This window comes from Epinephelus lanceolatus, chromosome 4 (assembly GCF_041903045.1).
Source record: "Epinephelus lanceolatus isolate andai-2023 chromosome 4, ASM4190304v1, whole genome shotgun sequence".
NCBI classification, from domain to species: Eukaryota; Metazoa; Chordata; class Actinopteri; order Perciformes; family Serranidae; genus Epinephelus; species Epinephelus lanceolatus.
In genome coordinates, this window is record NC_135737.1 from 45749591 (window position 1) to 45766152 (window position 16562).

General features: G+C 43.2%; 1 protein-coding gene across 3 annotated transcripts in view; it reads right to left on the reverse strand.

Annotated features, from left to right (window-relative positions):
- Window positions 1-4224: 4224 nt before the first annotated feature.
- The window catches only part of fam131ab (family with sequence similarity 131 member Ab), a 32678-nt gene continuing 20340 nt past the window's right edge, over window positions 4225-16562 (reverse strand). For all 3 annotated transcript variants that reach the window (XM_078167367.1, XM_078167366.1, XM_033631923.2), the window contains 2 exons: window positions 11437-11568; window positions 4225-5642 (listed from right to left, as the gene is read on the reverse strand). In XM_078167367.1, coding sequence (XP_078023493.1) covers window positions 4996-5642; window positions 11437-11568 — 779 coding nt within the window. In that variant the 3' untranslated portion in view covers window positions 4225-4995. The remainder of the gene's footprint in view (window positions 5643-11436; window positions 11569-16562) is intronic.

The window sequence follows — 16562 nt, forward strand, 5'->3', positions numbered from 1 at the left end:
TACAACTGGTTTTGTTGTTTGTTGGGCGTCTCGTCCAAGTGTCTCGTCGTCCACCATCCCCTCCACTCACTACGTCACTTTGGAGACATTGATATGTATGAAATCATGGTTTGTGGTTTGCAGAAAAGTACAATGCCAACAATGTCTTCAAACGACTGGGCTGGTTTCATTTAGAACGTTTCTCCTTTCATTTTCACATTTGTAGGAACCTCATCAAGGAGCAGCTCTTTTACACTCCAACAATCCAGACCTATCTGCAGGGTCCAAGGATTTAAAAGCTGATGATCACACACACCAGGCTTTGTTGGAAATCCATCACACCCTGCTCTGATATTTCTCTCCCCTCCCTCTCCTTCGACCCACCAAATGGATTACTGTGCTCCCCGGGGGCCCATGATGTCATGGAAAAATGAAATACTTACTGCTGTAGGATCACTAAGACCTCTGTGCGGTTCCTCCGACTGCTGTCCTTTGCCCTGGTAATAACTTAATAATGATGATGGCTTCATGTCAGGGAGCTAATTGCAGCAGGTTTTATGGTGTGTGTACCACAGTGAATGTTCGCTAATAAATGGCGAATGTAATAGTTCATTATCTAATCATAATCATAAAACACTGCATTAATGGAGCTCTCCGCACTGTTCCTGTTCCTCCCATCTGTCTGTAACCTTTTGTTCACACAGTATGACATAAAACAAATGATGACACCAGATCTGTATTTTTTGCAAAGAACAATAACAATATTTTATTAACTCCAAATAATATCAGATGCAGCAAACAAAGATTAATTTTTCAAATGCAAGGTGGCGATATTCAAATAAATACATTCAGCCAAAAGAAGAAGAAAAGTATTAAAAAGGAAAAAAAGAGGAAAAAAGAAAGACAGGATTGAGGTTTCAGAGGGAGGAGAAGGTGGAGTGTGTGTTTCACTGATGCTGACGGTGATATGTAACCCACGGAGGATGGAACGGGACAGTACATTCATTTTGGGTCACCTATATTCCTCATACCCTGTTAGTTCATAATGTCTTTGTCTCTGCTGGGCGTGAGTTGTATGGCTTTGCTCTCTGAACTCTCACAAGCCTCTTTTCATTTTGTGTGTGTGTGTGTGTGTGTGTATGTGCCCAGTGTCACTGTGTGCACCCAAACCCCCCGAGGATTGTGGGACGTTTTAATTAAGACGGTGGAGGCTAATGTGGGTTAAACACAGACCATCTCACTCTGTGAAGATTACACTCTCTACACTCAGGTCCTGCAGCAGTGTTCACAGTCTCAGTCGTGTTCACAGGTTTTGTCCTGATATTCACCGCTGGGGGCCGGTGGTGTGGCAAGCGCGGTCCCCGGGCCCTTCAGCTTTGTTCTAAAATGGTAAGTAGGCTATAGGGTGACAGGGGCACCACCACCAACTGAATATTCATACGCCCTCCTGCCTTGACACTGTCCCACAGATGTTTTGATGTCTTTTTATAGCGCTGGGTTCTCCCATCACTATCACACACACGCACACACACACTCGCAGCGAGAGAATCTGGAGCACTTCTCTCTGATAAGTATCCAATGTCAGCGCTTGCCTGAAGCAACAGACTACACTGCCCAGAGACACACACACACACTCACAGAGAAAGAAACATGCTTCACTCTGAAGACATCTGTCTCACTCAAGGACAGCTGGGTGTTCTTCTGTTATTGGGCTACGAAATATTAATCACTTCCGCACTGAGAGCGAGGAACACTTCCACAAAGCGATATGAGTTTTCTGGGACAGCTAACCTCAAAAGATGCAGCGGTGAGGAGGTGTAGGAGGAGGAGGAGGTGGAGAGAAAAGGGAGGGTGCCGATGGAGGGAAGGGGAAAAAGACAAGAGGGTGAAATAAAAAGACAGACAGGAGAGAGATAAGCATCTCCTGTTCATCAGGTGGTTTTATAATCACGGACTAATTGCCTGTCGGCAAAGGTAGCACTCAGATGTCCTCTTAGTTACGTAATGAGCCCCCTGTGGGGATAGATGGAAGGTGGGAGGGAAAGAAAGAGGAAAGGACGGAGACAAAGGGGGCGGGAGGAGAGGAGGGTGAGGGGGCAGGAAATGACAGGACAGAGACAGAAGGATGGAGAGGGGAAACATTCATCAGGCTGTCTGTGCGTGTGTCAGCAGGAACGCTTGTGTTTCTATTCTTGTGAGGACAAAATGTTCTCGACAAGGATAGAAAGACGAAGAAATCCACCAAAGTGCCACTTCTACAAAGGGATTAGGGTTCAGATCAGATTCAGGACAGGTGAGGGTTAAGACTGGATGAATGAATGTGGTCGATGTGAGAGAGACAACAAGTCAGCTGGGTGAATGAAAAACACATCACACCAAGGTGCCCGTCGTCTCTCACACACTCACACTGTGCTGGGGAAGAGGATGGAGGACACTCGGGGGGACAGATGGAGCAAATGCACTGTGGTGGACAGAGGAAGCACATAAATGGGGAAAGGGGGGGGGGGGGCAATGGCACGCTCTCGTCACCGCGCAGGAAAAAAGCACAACCTCGCCACGCCAGCATCGCTCAGCTTTTAATGTCAACCAAAAGGACAATGACGCTCCCATTGTAACCTCCAGCGACAGCAGGAGAATACACACCGGAGGGGCAACAGGATATTTGGTGCCTCTGTCAATCAGATTTTAGCAGGGTTTGACTCCACACTCGCTCATTTAAAAAGAGAGGAGAGGAAGGAAGCCAAGCTATGGCCTAAATGACAGTGTGGAAGATGGGATGATGAAGATGATGACTATGAGACAATTTGGGAGGTCAAAGGTGACGAATGAAAGGCACAGCTTCAATGGTTCCCCCTGAGTTGTCGCTGTCTTTTCCAACTGCCCTGACCGGGACTCCTCATTTTCATTTTTTTTTAAAATTCAGAAGTCCGACTCAGTGATGTCATCGCGTCAAAATAATTTCCAGATGTAAGTACTGTATGCTTTTTTTTCTCCAGCACCAGTAAAAGTTTAACCTCCAACAAGAGCTCAGCTACACCAGACACTGCTTTAAAGGGAATCGCTGCATTGGAGGGGTTTTGGAATGGATATACAGTGCAAGCTTGAGGAGCTTGCTGACATCTTGCAATACAACCACATACACACACACATATAAACACACACTACCACATACACATTTACACAAAACGTCAAACACACACACACACTGAGGCTTCTCTAAACAGTCAAACAACATTAAAGAAGGACGTGGGGACTGAATCTGTGCTTTAATTATTTGTAGAAAATAACTACGCACGCCAGGCATGTTCTACACAAACGCACACACACGAGCACGCACACACGCGGAGGATGAATGACGAGTGGTGTTATGAGTGTGGGCGGGATGCATCGATGATCTGGTCCAATGGGATTTCCTGAGTTGTATGAATGACAGTCCCTCTGGGAGAACCTCAACAGGGCTCCTCACATCGCCATGGAGATGGGAGTTTCGGCATGTGTCACACAAACATGCCATTTTGCAAATATCATAAAAAAGAAGTGAACGTACAGAATAAAAGGCAAAGCTTTTCAGGAGTCAGTATGAGAGGAAAGAAAGAAGAGCATTTGGAAAGTTTTGGAAAAAGAAAACAAGAGAGCTCTTCATGAGGATCATGACGAATGGCAATAACAAACCGTATCACAGTATCCTCTTTTGAAATAAAAAAGAAAATAAAAACTTTTTTGTTCACATTTGTTTCGTTAAGTTTTTTTTTTCCCAGTAAACTATATCACACAGTGATAACGAAGAAAAGGAGAAATCTACAGCCACATTAGCTTCGTGCAAAAAAACACATACACTGGCACGCCGCATAGGCAAAGAGATCAAAGCAAGACAACGCATACAAAAATATAGAAAATCTCCGATGCAACTCGTCTTCACAGAAAAAAAACTTTTCTGTCTTCTCCAGCTGCGCCACTTCCTGCCGAACACCTATCGCCGAAGGGTCACTTCAGGAACATTCTGTCAGTGTTTGTCGTCACTGCTGCTGCTGCTGCTGTGTATTTTTTTTTAAGACAACCAAAGTTCTCGTGTCTTCCATGCAGGAATCCACAGAACCTCAAAAATATCCAGTAGTTATAGTTGATCATTATGGCAGATGTCCATCATAATGATGTTTGGAATAATGTGAACAACAACATGTTTGAGTGATAGAAAACTAGTACAATAAAAGCATATCATTTCTGTTATATCATTTGTGACAAATCTTTTTCTTTTTTTAAACTTTGTTATTTTAAAATACATACTATGTCCTGTCACTTTGAAGACATTCCAGCATTTGCTCATAATTGGTAGTGACAGGGTTAAATAGTTTGGCATACTCAGCAAGCCATGCCCGAAAGGATGCTATTTTGTCTCTTGCAAAGGAGGAGGGGGAGGGAGGGGAGGAGAGGGAGGGGAGGGCAGGTCCCAGGGTGCAGTGTCAGCCCTCCCTCCCTTGGAGACGTCGGGGAGGTGGGCGGGGGTTATACAGAACAGCTGAGATTACAAACCGTGCTCAAGACTGGGTCAGCCCATCGATTTCAGCACTTGCAAAACACATGCAAAGGTAAGTCAGAGTTTTGGACTCAGTCATTCTGTCTGCCTGTTGGTGGCGTCCATCGGTGGCGTCGCAGGTAGGGACGGAGACGAAAAACTGTGTGCGTCACACCCACGTGTTCGTCGCTGGACTGCTGTGGTGAGTCCGGCGCTCCTGTTTTCACACTGATAAAAAAGATTGTTTGGACGCCTTCAAAGAAAAGAGTTGGTACATCGAATGGAGACAAAGCAGTCACATGGTGGAACGTAGGAGCTGAAATGCTGCAAGTAAGGCAAAGACGATGAATTCATGTCGCAGTCAGAGGAACAAAAAAAAAAACAGCATGCGCGGCGGCGGTTCAAACTTTTCAGACACCATGGAGGAGAGGGGAAGTTGTTGCAAAAAAGAAATCCCTCCAAAGAGTGTGGAGGGATGAAACACTGAGGTGAGATGAGAGGAGTCACTGGTTGTTTGGCTCTGCTGCCCTCTCCTCCTCCTCCTCTTCATCCTCCTCATCCAGAGAAACGACCCCAGAGGAGGCCACATCTGAGACCCTCCTGCGTGGGTCGTAGTCAGGCGGGTACTCCCCTCCGTTGCCCTCCGCCTCCACCTGGCACACGGGGCTCTCATAGTCCTTGCAGGGGGTGTCGTCGTCCTCGCCAGGTGACAGGTACGTCTCAGAGTAAGACATGGAGTAGCAAGGAGAGTCCTGATCCCCGCAGGGCCTGATGCCCCGCCCTCCCCCGCCCAGGCTGTGGAAGCTGCAGTCCCCCACGCTGTGCCCGCTCTGCCCCGCCCTCTGCAGTCTGGCCAGCAGCAGCTCCTCCCCTCCCTGCAGCGCTGACAGGATCTTGGCGGCGAGCTCAGCGGCGTTGCTGTGGGAGTGGGTCCCGCGGTGGCCGCTCAGGTCACGCAGCAGCGGGTGGTGCTCGTCCAGGCTGCAGAGGCTGGAAGAGCCCGGGCTGCCTGCCGTGGGGGACGGCTCTCCGCTGCCACCTCCCTCTCCGCCTCCTCCTCCACCCTCGCAACAGGGCCCTCGCAGGCCCAGGTGTTGGCAAAGCTGGCTGTGGATCAGGTCCTTCAAGTATGGAGGATATGACGACACATCTAGAGGGAAAGACACAGACTGTGAGCATGAAGTCCTGAAGAGAGGACCAACAAGAAGAGAAGAAATACTGTAACTGTAACATCTCCTGTAGCATCGCTGATTGGAATTACAGCAGCTAATCCTACATTTAGACACTTAAGAGAAACTTCACTCTTTCTAGTACTGTTCACATTTTTACTTATTTAAAGGTTTTAAAGAACCACTAATGGCCAGGGATCGGTTGCACAAAACACCTTAAGTTTTCTCCTTAAGTATAACACTCCTGAACGACTTACACAGTTGCACAGAATCCCGTAAAAGTTTTTCGTTTATTAAGGAAAAACATTAACTAATTGACTGCATTGAAAGAGATTTTACAGTGGTAGAAGTTTCCATGGAGATTGTTGACTTGGACTCACGCTTGTGATGCCTGTTATCATCTCACAGAGAAAAACTGCAGAAGAAAAGAAGACAAGAAAACCATATTGGTCCGAGGAGGAATAGATTAAACTTCTGAAGGAATATAGTCATAGAAGGCACTACAAAGTACATTTGATCCCCAAATACCAGAGAACAGAAAACTACTGTAGGAAGAAGCAATGAAAAATGAATTCTGTTACATCTAAAGTGTAAAATCAAAAGTGTATCAGTTGGGTTCTCCTGGTCGCAGAACACTCTTCTCAGGGTGTGTTAGTGTTTTTCATTTATCACCATAAACTCAGTCATGTTGCAGTTAAGATAAAGTCAGAGGTACCTAAGTTTTTTACCTTGCTTTGGTTGCTAAGGTCTTTTGTGCAACAGTCGAGGGATTCCTTAAGTATTAGACCAAGACAAGGAGAAAACCATAAATACTTAAGTGAACACTTTAAAGAAACTTTAGGAGAAGCCTTCAGGGTGTTTTGTGCAATCGATTTTATTTTGAGGAAACTTTAACTAGGACTTTAAGGAAAATCTATCTTAACATAAGGTGATCTGTGCAACCAGCAGAGGTGGGTAGAGTAGCCAAATATTGTATTCAAGTAAGAGTACTGATACTTTAGAACAATATTACTCAAGTAAAAGTAAAAAGTAGTCATCCAAATAATTACTTGAGTAAGAGTAAAAGAGTATTTGGTGAAAAAACTACTCAAGTACTGAGTAACTGTTGAGTAACGTCTGATTTAGTTGTAAAATAAGAACATGAATGTAATCAATCAATCAAAAATAATAATCTGCAAATTCATGTATTTTAAACGATACCCCTTTAACTAAAACAAAAATAAATTAAATCTTTACAAACATAACATAAATCAAGGCACAAGAAACACAAATATATTCTTACACTGTACATATATATATATGTATGTAATTATGTACTCAGAGGTAGGTAGAGTAGCCAAATATTGTACTCAAGTAAGAGTATTGTTGCTTTAAAACAATATAACTCAAGTAAAAGTAAAAAGTATTTTGCATTAAAACTACTCTGAAAAGTACAATTTATCCAAAAAGTTACTCAAGTAAATGTAACTGAGTAAATGTAACTAGTTACTACCCACCTCTGGCAACCAGCCCCAGGGGCAAACAAGGTGGGGGCTTCTGGGGCTCAAACCCCAGATGTTATTAATTAGATTATTAATCACATGTTCCTCTGTTAACACATTTACATGGTATTGTTAGAGATCCTTGATTTACAGTTACGGCAGCCCAGATTATATCTTATCAGGGCATTGATTCAGATGTGGCAGATTTGTTGGCTAAACATTTACCCAGTGAACTCTGCTCCGGCATAGTATAACAAAAATAGGTGTAAAGATTAGTAATGCTGTTTACCCTACCTATGTTAGGTAACTTAAAAACGTAACATCAGACATATTTTTCCTCTCTGAAGGTGGCAGGAGTGAAAATGAATCATCCTCAACATTTGTTGTGTTCTGGTTTCAGGATGATGAAGACAGATGAAGGACAATCAGGTACAAGGATGTAGGCTCTACAGGATGATTTGTTTTTAACTTGGCAACTATTTTTCACAAATGATGTACATATTTTGAGGTAAAATAAATAACTTGAACAATAGTGCATATAGCTGCCCTTGGTTTGGGCTGAGCCCTGAATGCATGTAACACTATAGAGCTCTGTTTTGATGAGTGGTTTGTATCTCTTACTTTATTATCACGTGAATCTGCCAACTGGTGTCACACACTTATAATTCTCATGTGCAAACGGCGACAAATAGGTTCCCCCTGAAGGTTTTTTAGCCAAGTTTAAACCAGCTTAAACCTGCTAAATGCCGACTAATTTAGCTAAATGTGTTATATTTCTGATCTTTTGTCAGGTTTAACTTACGTGTTTCAAAGGCATCTGTGTATTATGAACATAACAGAGCACAATATGAATTAAAACTGTAATTTCTCCTCATGATAGGCAATATTTATGTGCATTACTTTTTTACATAAGAGTAGTCAGAAGCAGGTGTAGATCTTGATAGTACCTCCAAAAAGATAAAAGCCAAAATACATGTATATTTCCTTCTGCGAACAGTTTACACACAAATTTGTTCTGCTTGTGTTTCATGACTGAGACCTAATGTGTTTTACTGAACATACACTTAATGTAAAGTGACCTCATAGGTTACTTTTAATATCTTTTTCAACAGGAAGCCCAACTTATTTTTGTCAAACAGATAAAGTTGATTCTTTTTAAAGGAGAACTAATGTTTTTTTCAACCTGGGCCCTATTTTCCTATCTACTTTTGTCTAAATGAGTGATAGGATGTTCAATATGTGACATGTCTCCAGTACGAAGCTAGGGCTGACCTGCCTGCAGCCCGTGAGCGTGCACTATATTAAATAATAGGGCACTCAGACAGCGTCAAACAACGTCAAAATACGTCCACTAAAAGTGCATTTTTTTCACACAGATAGGCTCGGATTGTTAGTATAATTATCTGACAACATAACGGAAAGGAGAAATGAACGTGTGTGTTTACCTTTAGCTGGATTCAGACATGTTCCTCTGCCTGTTGCTGCTCCCTCTCTCTCCTCGTCCGCTCTTCAATGAGTTCTGCGTCCGTGTACGTCCGTGTACTCCGTGTTCAAATAAATACGGACGGTCATCAAATTCAAATGGCTCATCCAGATCCAGCTGGTCAAAATCGGGTAAAAATTCAGCCATGACTACTCCAAACAGTTGCATTTGTAAGCTCGCTCCAGCGGTAACTTCCTGCAACAACTCAAGTCTCGCGAGACCAACTGCTGTAAAACACCATAGACTGTATAGTAAAACACCAAAGAAGAAGAAGCATCTTGCGAGACGTGAGATTTCAGAGCCAGACTTTCACTCTCTGAGTGAGTGTTTTGACTTGCCACAACAAACAAACCGATTTTGACCAGCTGGATCTGGATGAGCCATTTGAATTTAATGACTGCCTGTATTTATTTGAACATGGAGCACACGGAGCACACGGACGCACACGGATGTACACGGACGCAGAGCTCATTGAAACTGAAGAGCAGACGAGGAGAGAGAGGGAGCAGCAACAGGCAGAGGAACATGTCTGAATCCAGCTAAAGGTAAACACACACGTTCATTTCTCCTTTCCGTTATGTTGTCAGATAATTATACTAACAATCCGAGCCTATCTGTGTGAAAAAAATGCACTTTTAGTGGACGTATTTTGACGTTGTTTGACGCTGCCTGAGTGCCCTATTATTTAATATAGTGCGAGCTCACGGGCTGCAGGTGTAAGGAAATCGCTCAACTTCAGCAAACACTGAAATGAAGAGACTCGGAGAACCACGGAGAAAAGTTACAGCCAACGGGATTACTTTATTTGCAAAATACAGCTCAATAGAACAAGCTGCAGGTCACAAACAGTATGACAGAACAGCCGAAACAGCTCCGCTTATCCAACTTCCAAAAGCCTTTATACTATTGAGTGTGTGGGCGTCTGTTCGTTTGTGTGCGTGTGTGTGTGTGTGTGTGTGTGTGTGTGTGGTGTGTGTGTGTGTGTGTGTGTGTGTGGACAGGTCTGGGCTTATGATCTAGTTGTCCCTATAGGTTTGATTTCTCGGGAACCCTAAGTGTTTTCCTTTCTGTTTGATTTCCGAGAATTGGAACTGCGCACGAACCTCAATTTATCAAAACAACTCCTTTATCTGAGTTTCCCTAGCATTCCGAACATCACTTAACTCAAAAACAACTTCTTATAAGGATTCTTTCCTATTGCGAAACCTAGCCTATCTGTTCCAACGGTCAGGTCACCCTGACCCCAAAATGTTCTGCTCCATTTGATTTCCCAGAGCTTGACTACGCAAAAACTACTCGACTTACCAAAACACCTCTAAAGAGTCCTTTTTATTGCCAGATCTGACATTTGATCAACTGCTTCCAAAACCTTGTGTAACTGACCTTATTTTCACCTTTAGTATAAAATGATACATTATCTGCCTCTACACAGGCAGGTCAGGCCTAGCTTCGTACTGGAGAAGTGTCACATATTGAACATCCTATCACTCATTTAGACAAAAGTAGATCGGAAAATAGGGCCCAGGTTGAAAAAAACATTAGTTCCCCTTTAAGCTTCCAGTGCTTAAAAAGAAATGTCTGAGAAATAATATCAGTGTTCTATTTTTTAAAGCAGCCAATACACTAATTAAGTTGCATGTTAAAATATTAGGCTGTTCTCACTAATTCTTCTTATGTTTTCCTACAAAAAACAATGCAACAAATTCATACAAAAAAAAGGCTGCATTCAAGTGACCAATACGATGATGGCAGTAAACAAGGAAGTAGTCCCAAGTGCTTGTAAGGAGGCAGGTTGGGGGGTGGATGGGTCACAGAAAACTGACTTGTCCCTGGAATCACAATTTCAGATCCGTCTGAACACTGAGTGAACTTTGAGTCATCTAAAAATAACTGTACATTAAGGTAATGTAATGTAACGTAATTCGTGGGGCGCAAATTTGTAGGATATCATACGAACAATTATGAAAATATGTTGATCTGCTGCAGAACATGGGTGGAAAAATGAGAAAAAAAGAACCAAGATATATGTAGGAAAATTCTGAAAAATATATGATACAACACTGTACCCAATGTAGGAATTTCTGCAAAACACATAATGTGGAAAAATATCAAGATCTATGTAACAAACAATCTGATTACAGTAGCGTTAAGAACCTGGCTGCAAAATCAAACTGTGATGAGATTGAGAACTGTATTATCATCAAGTGTGAAGCTCTATATAATCTGCTCTCAATAAGAGAAGTGTTGCAGCACTGGTTTCATGCAGAGTTGATTAAAATCTTCTCCAGGCCGGTACGTGTGAAACTCCACCCACTGAATGGCCTTTGCCAGAAGGTAAGAAGCCATAGATGGATATATGAAGATAGAGAAGCAACCCTGAGCTGAATGTTATTAGCTGCCTGCAGTACAGGTTATTGGTGGTTCAGTGTAATCAAGATGAAAGCTCCGGTATACACACACACCCACATGCATACACACAGCCATGGTCAAATACACTCTGTGTATTTATAACCCGCTCACACACCATCCTCACACAGACACTGTCTCTGCAGCAAAGGAAATGATATTAAAGTTGCAGGAGGGATATCAAATTGCGCCGAGGAACAAAAAAAAAATGTTGGGAGAGGATGAAAACTAGGGCACTGGGACAATGAAAGATACAGAGGGAGGGGAGGGGGGTGATGGATGAGGAAGAGGCTGTGTGACGGGGTATTAGGAACGAGGGAGACAATGTGAAGGAAATAAATGTAGCTTTACCGCTGTTATTGTGCTGTATAGATGTAACGTGTGTTTGTGTGTGTGTGTACATACCTGTGCTCTGTGTGGTGGGCTCGTTGGAAGGCAGAAAGTCCTCATCGTATGAGTCATCGTTGGACTCGTCGCCGTCCACAGAGGACCAGGCCCTCAGCTTAGCCTCCGCGATGGCGAACTGCTCGGCCACACCTGCGTACACACACGTACACACACACATGAGCTGCACGTGTACACAGACAAATAAATGATTGGCATGGTAACAAGGAGGCAGCGGTCCTTTTTGTCTCCAGGTCATGTAGCTGTTTATGACTGGCGGGTTTGTGTGGCGAACAAAGTGCACGCCATAGCATTAGACGAGACAGACAGCACTCCCGTTACAGTCGGTGTTCTTCAGTGGTCATTTAGCTGGTGCACTTAAGATGGCTGTCAGTGAGTGTTTGATAGTGTTGTTGTGCAGGTTGTGTTCCTGTCAGTGCAGAGCAGAGAGTACGTTGGAGGAAGCACAAAGAAGAGCCAATGAAAGCACAGAAAAAAATCTGTATGTGACTGGAAATGTCAGGAGACATATGTAAGTAAAGTTAACAGGGTTGGCATCATTGTTGTGTTGATGAGCAAGAGGGAATCACCTGTAGCATCACGACTCACATGGGAAATTTAGCATAATGTAAATGTTTCTTAGAAATAATTCCACTAATACCACAAATTAACTTCACACTCCCCACTCTGCTGCTACCAAACTGTCTTTTAACCCAACAGAGTGCTGCAGGAACAAGTCCTAAAACCTGTGAATAAGTTTCCTCATCTCGAAGTCAATAGGTTTTTTGATTTTGATTCATCTGATTCACCGGAGTACAATAAGTCTGTGTCTTTACAGACTCTCTTTGTGTGCTGGTGGAAGTCAGATGTTGTAAATGAATGCCATTCTGTCAAAGATAATAAAAGAGGTAAGTGATAATGCCCGACGAGGTGTCCATTATCACTTCTTAACAGCCTTGGTGGAGGCGTAAACCACCTCCACAAAGGCCGTTAAAAAGTGATCATGCACACCTCGAAGGGAATTATCCTGCTTATACCATGGTCACTTACCAAAGAAATAAATAGAAAGAGTAGTCGTTCAGTCTTTCCTCCACATTAATGTGTCTAAGACCAATAAGATGTTTATTGATTTTTGGAGGAGGCCCTCCGAGATGACAAGTTGAATTTTGATGTGAACATTGACGTCAGCTGTGAGAAGGCAAACCAGCAAACGCCTTTTCTTTTTAAGGAAGCTGAGGAGTTTCAATGTAAATCATGCAATCATAAAATTGTTCTCTTCTGCTTTTATCAAGTCCCCTCTTTCTTTTAACATTGTCTGGTCCAACCAAAAGTGGTCAAGTTGTGCTGTAAGAGCACTGGCGTTACTTTAAATAACCTCCAGCATCTCTGTGAAGAGAGGGTCACCTCTAAAGCCCAGTCTGTTGTCTCAGACTCTCAGCATCCCCTCCATGTTGAGTTTAAGATGCTTCCATCAGGGCGGAGGTTTTGTCTCCCTAAAAGCAGCACAAAGTTTTACAGATTTTCCTTTGTCCTGTCTGCTATCACTTATCTTAACAAGCATTGACCCTTGATGTCCATGATTTACCCGACAGTGTGTGATACTGGGCACTTGTGTGATGTATTTGTACTAATGACTACTGTCTGTATTCTAAATTGCCCCTCGGGCACATTCAATTTTCACCTTACCTTACCTTGGTTTTTTACAAGCCGTAACTTAGTTTTCTTGGTAACACCTGAGGGTTTACTTAATACCTGGAACAATCATTGCCGCCCCGTAAGGTTATTATGCAACGGAAATGTTATTCACTACTCCGATAAACAGGATGACCCTTAGACATGACTTAGCAATGGGAGATATTCTAGTCTGCCCAGCTCATGGAGCCCTTTGGCCCAACTATTAGCCAGTAAGCTAATGTTATGCTAGCAAGATTCAGAGTCAATACATTTTTGAATTCTGCATTTTTTTTTTTTTAAATTTAATTTATATACTTTATTAATCCCCAAGGGGAAATTCAATTTTTCACTCTGTCAGGTCCGAACACACACATGCACAAACTGGACCTAAATAAATAATAATAAATACAAGTGTATTGGCTGAATATGAGCAAAGTTTCCCTGCTTCCCTTCACTGGTTCCTGTACAGCAGGGTCGGTCTTTGTTTCACGGTTATAATCATTAAAAGCAAAAGCAGCATGTGTATACATTCAGTAGGCTATATCTTCAGTAGCTAGCTAGCTAACCCTACACTTTTCAGGGTTTGATTTTGGTTTTGGAACAGGGAAGAAACGTATATCTTTTTCCAACCTCTCCAGGTAACGAGTATCATTAATACTCGACGTGCCCCAGACACAACATTTAAACATTTAGCTCCTAATCCACAAAACCAGCCTGAAAATGAAGGAAATCTGAAACGACTGCATTAGAGTCAATGGAGCACAGCTGTGTTGGTGTCGGACCCTGGTCTGAGCCGTTTGCTACAGGCCTTTATTTGTCAGAATGTGCAGCCACACCAGGCCAGTAAAAATTGAAGTTTTATGCCATGTGTGTGTGTGGCTGGGGTGACTCAGCATGTGCCAGAACCAGTAAACTACAAAGTCCCAGTGACCAATCCCCTCCAATCATCATCAGGAGCTGGCCAATCAGGAGGAAGACTCTGTGTCTCTTTTATCTCTGTGCCCAGCTTGGTCCACTCAGTCCATCTGTTCTGTATTCCTCTCTGTCCGTCCACTCTCTCCTTCATGTCACGCCTGTCTTCTAATCCTCTCCCTCAGTGAAACGCTCTATCGACTCACCCGACTCTCCTCATTCCTGCCGCTCCTTTTTGTTTCACCTCCCAATCTCTCAGCCTCGTCCCTCACTTCTCATTTTGATTTCTATCTCTCTGAATCTCTGTCCTCAGTCCCACTCTCTTTGTGCCTCTGTCTCTCTTTCTGCTCAGCGCTCAGTATTCATGCGTGGTCTCCCACAGAGAGAGATCGATGCTCTCATTCATCTTCCACTATGGGCCCTGAACTCTCCTCACAAACACTCGCACATCCTCCAGCAACTGTAACCGTGTGTGTGTGCAGGCTGCTCTAGTTCTTTTTTGAAAGCCTCCTCTAATTCCTTTCACTTTAGGAAGAAAGACAGTTTTCACCTGCATTCAGACGTTTTTATGTCACTGACCCACATACCATACATAAATGCCAAGAATAGGGATAAAGACGAACTGTACGCCTACAGAAAGATACACACACACACAACTATATCTGTGTTCTGACAATAAAACCATAGCCAGCAACATGTAGGAGGTGACCTTGTTTAATTCAGACTATAGAAATACTTAACAATATTACTTTGTGTACAAAATACAAGCTAAACAGATTTAAATTTAGACTTTTATTACAAGATACAAATAACATTTGGACAGCCAAGTATCAAAGTCTCAATCACTGGAGCCGATTGTCATGTTAATATCAAAATGAAATGGTAACTTTGTAAAAGGTGTCATATAGAAATTATAATAATCTGTTTATATGTGTCCCAATTTTGCAAAAATGTGCTTACTATCAAATCTGAAAATGAAACAGAGTCTGTTTCTTCCTCTGATACACAGACACAGACAAACACACACCGTGGCACACCGTTGCTCCGTTTCTACCCTAAGGGCTCATTTATGCTCCCTTTACATACAAACATAGACGTGTGCGTTTCAAATGTTGTAAACGTCAAGGCCCTCATACTTCCAAGTATCCTTTATGATGCGACAGAGACAGCCAATAGATGGCACTAAAGGGCAGAGTCAGAAGTATCGCACAACAAGAAACGAAGCCACAGTGGAGGAAGCTTTCAGAAAACCAACACAAATATGGACAACGTGAACACAGAGTACGGACAGAAGGCTCCATCCATGTCCGTATAGGGGTGAGTTCAGAAATCCTCACTCAGAGGGCTGGAGCACACGCTCATACAAACTGAACCATTTGTAAATTTGGAGCGCGTTGGCATGCAGTCAGCAGCAATCACGAGTCGAATCCATGCGCACACACAAAGGCAGATTGTGTAGCCACACGGTGACGCGTAAACTCACTATGGAGAGCTAGGTGACAGTCTCTCCAAACAGCCACAGGGAACAGGTGAACAGAAACCAGCAACTTAGAGGGAGAGCTCTTGGGCAAGGACAGAAGGCATAGCGGTTGACCGGGGAGCAGATGAAACAGGAGGGTCAGAGGCAGGGGAGGTAGCAGTCCGGGAATAAATGCTGGAAAAGCCTTGCATAGGAATGTCAAAGAACAATCTGGCAACGAGACTGTCAAGCTGGAGTCTTTATAGTGGCAGGAGGTAATGATCCACAGGTGAGTGGTGCTAGCTTGATGAGGTGGGTGTGGTGGAGCAGCAGGAGCGAGAGTTGTGTGGACAGGTAGAGTGGCAGGTAGGTGTGGTGGAGAGGCGGGCAGAGTGAAAACTACTGAGTGAGCCAAGAAGATGGCAGTATGGCAGGTAAAAAGTGCCCACTGTGACAGGAGGCAGCTGTTTGTGAAACTAAAAGTCAATGTTGGCTTGTGTTAACTTGATGTATTTACATCCTTTACATGTCACCTACTTACGTCACTTTATGACGCACTTTTGTCCCATACATAAGAAACATAGTCATTTTAATTGAAAACACAACTTTTTCTAAACCTAACTAAATAATTTTGGTGCCTAAACCCAACCGTGCCCCACTACACAGTGGATCTGATTCATAAAAAGTGAGTAAATCTGTGTGTAGATTTGCACATAAAAGCTTACTCCACTAAAAACCTACTCCGGATTCAGGAACGCTGGGGGAAACTCAGATTTGATCGTTAACACGTGTGTATGATCATGAATGCCAATCCATCGTAAAGTGACAGTGCGCTCCCGGTAATCAGCAATTAGCATAAATCCCCGCCCATGAATAGCCAATGACCACCATATAAGGAGGTGTAGGTGCATCCAGTCGACCTGTCAGTCATGGCGCAAAGAAAGAAAGAGAGAGAAAGAAAAAAGAAATTTTTCGAAGCTGAGATCGAAATAATTTTGGGTGAAGTGGACTTAAGAAAAAACATTTTATTTTCTTCAGTTAGTAGTGGTGTGACAGGGACAGGCAAAGCAAAGGCCTGGAGGGAGGTAACAGATGCTGTTAA